Source organism: Penaeus monodon, chromosome 32 (genome assembly GCF_015228065.2).
Source record: "Penaeus monodon isolate SGIC_2016 chromosome 32, NSTDA_Pmon_1, whole genome shotgun sequence".
Taxonomy (NCBI): Eukaryota; Metazoa; Arthropoda; class Malacostraca; order Decapoda; family Penaeidae; genus Penaeus; species Penaeus monodon.
Window position 1 is genome coordinate 6,077,006 of NC_051417.1, and position 215 is coordinate 6,077,220.

Genomic DNA, 215 nt, shown 5'->3' on the forward strand with positions numbered 1-215 from the left:
ATTACGAGAACTGAGAGGCTTCCAAGTTCAAGAATTCCAGAGCGTTGTCGAAAAGCAGCTGTTTCTTGGTGGAATCGGGAATGTCCGAATTCTCGATCAGCTTCCCCGGATGGTGTTCCCCTAATGGGAAGGGGTAGTCGGAGCCAAGAATCACGCGTCGGTCACCTATCACCTGTTGGAAGGGAGAGAGTAGGGGAGGTGAGGGGGGGAGGAGG

General features: G+C 54.0%; 2 protein-coding genes across 4 annotated transcripts in view; one reads left to right on the forward strand and one right to left on the reverse strand.

Moving 5' to 3' along the window:
• LOC119593389 (sorbitol dehydrogenase-like) overlaps window positions 1-215 on the forward strand; it is an 18,464-nt gene that overhangs the window by 5,714 nt on the left and 12,535 nt on the right. The gene's annotated exons all lie outside the window — the stretch shown is intronic.
• LOC119593390 (2-amino-3-carboxymuconate-6-semialdehyde decarboxylase-like) overlaps window positions 1-215 on the reverse strand; it is a gene marked incomplete at its 3' end in the record, with an annotated part of 9,355 nt that continues 9,140 nt past the window's right edge. For all 3 annotated transcript variants that reach the window (XM_037942319.1, XM_037942320.1, XM_037942318.1), the window contains 1 exon segment: window positions 1-172. In XM_037942319.1, coding sequence (XP_037798247.1) covers window positions 2-172 — 171 coding nt within the window.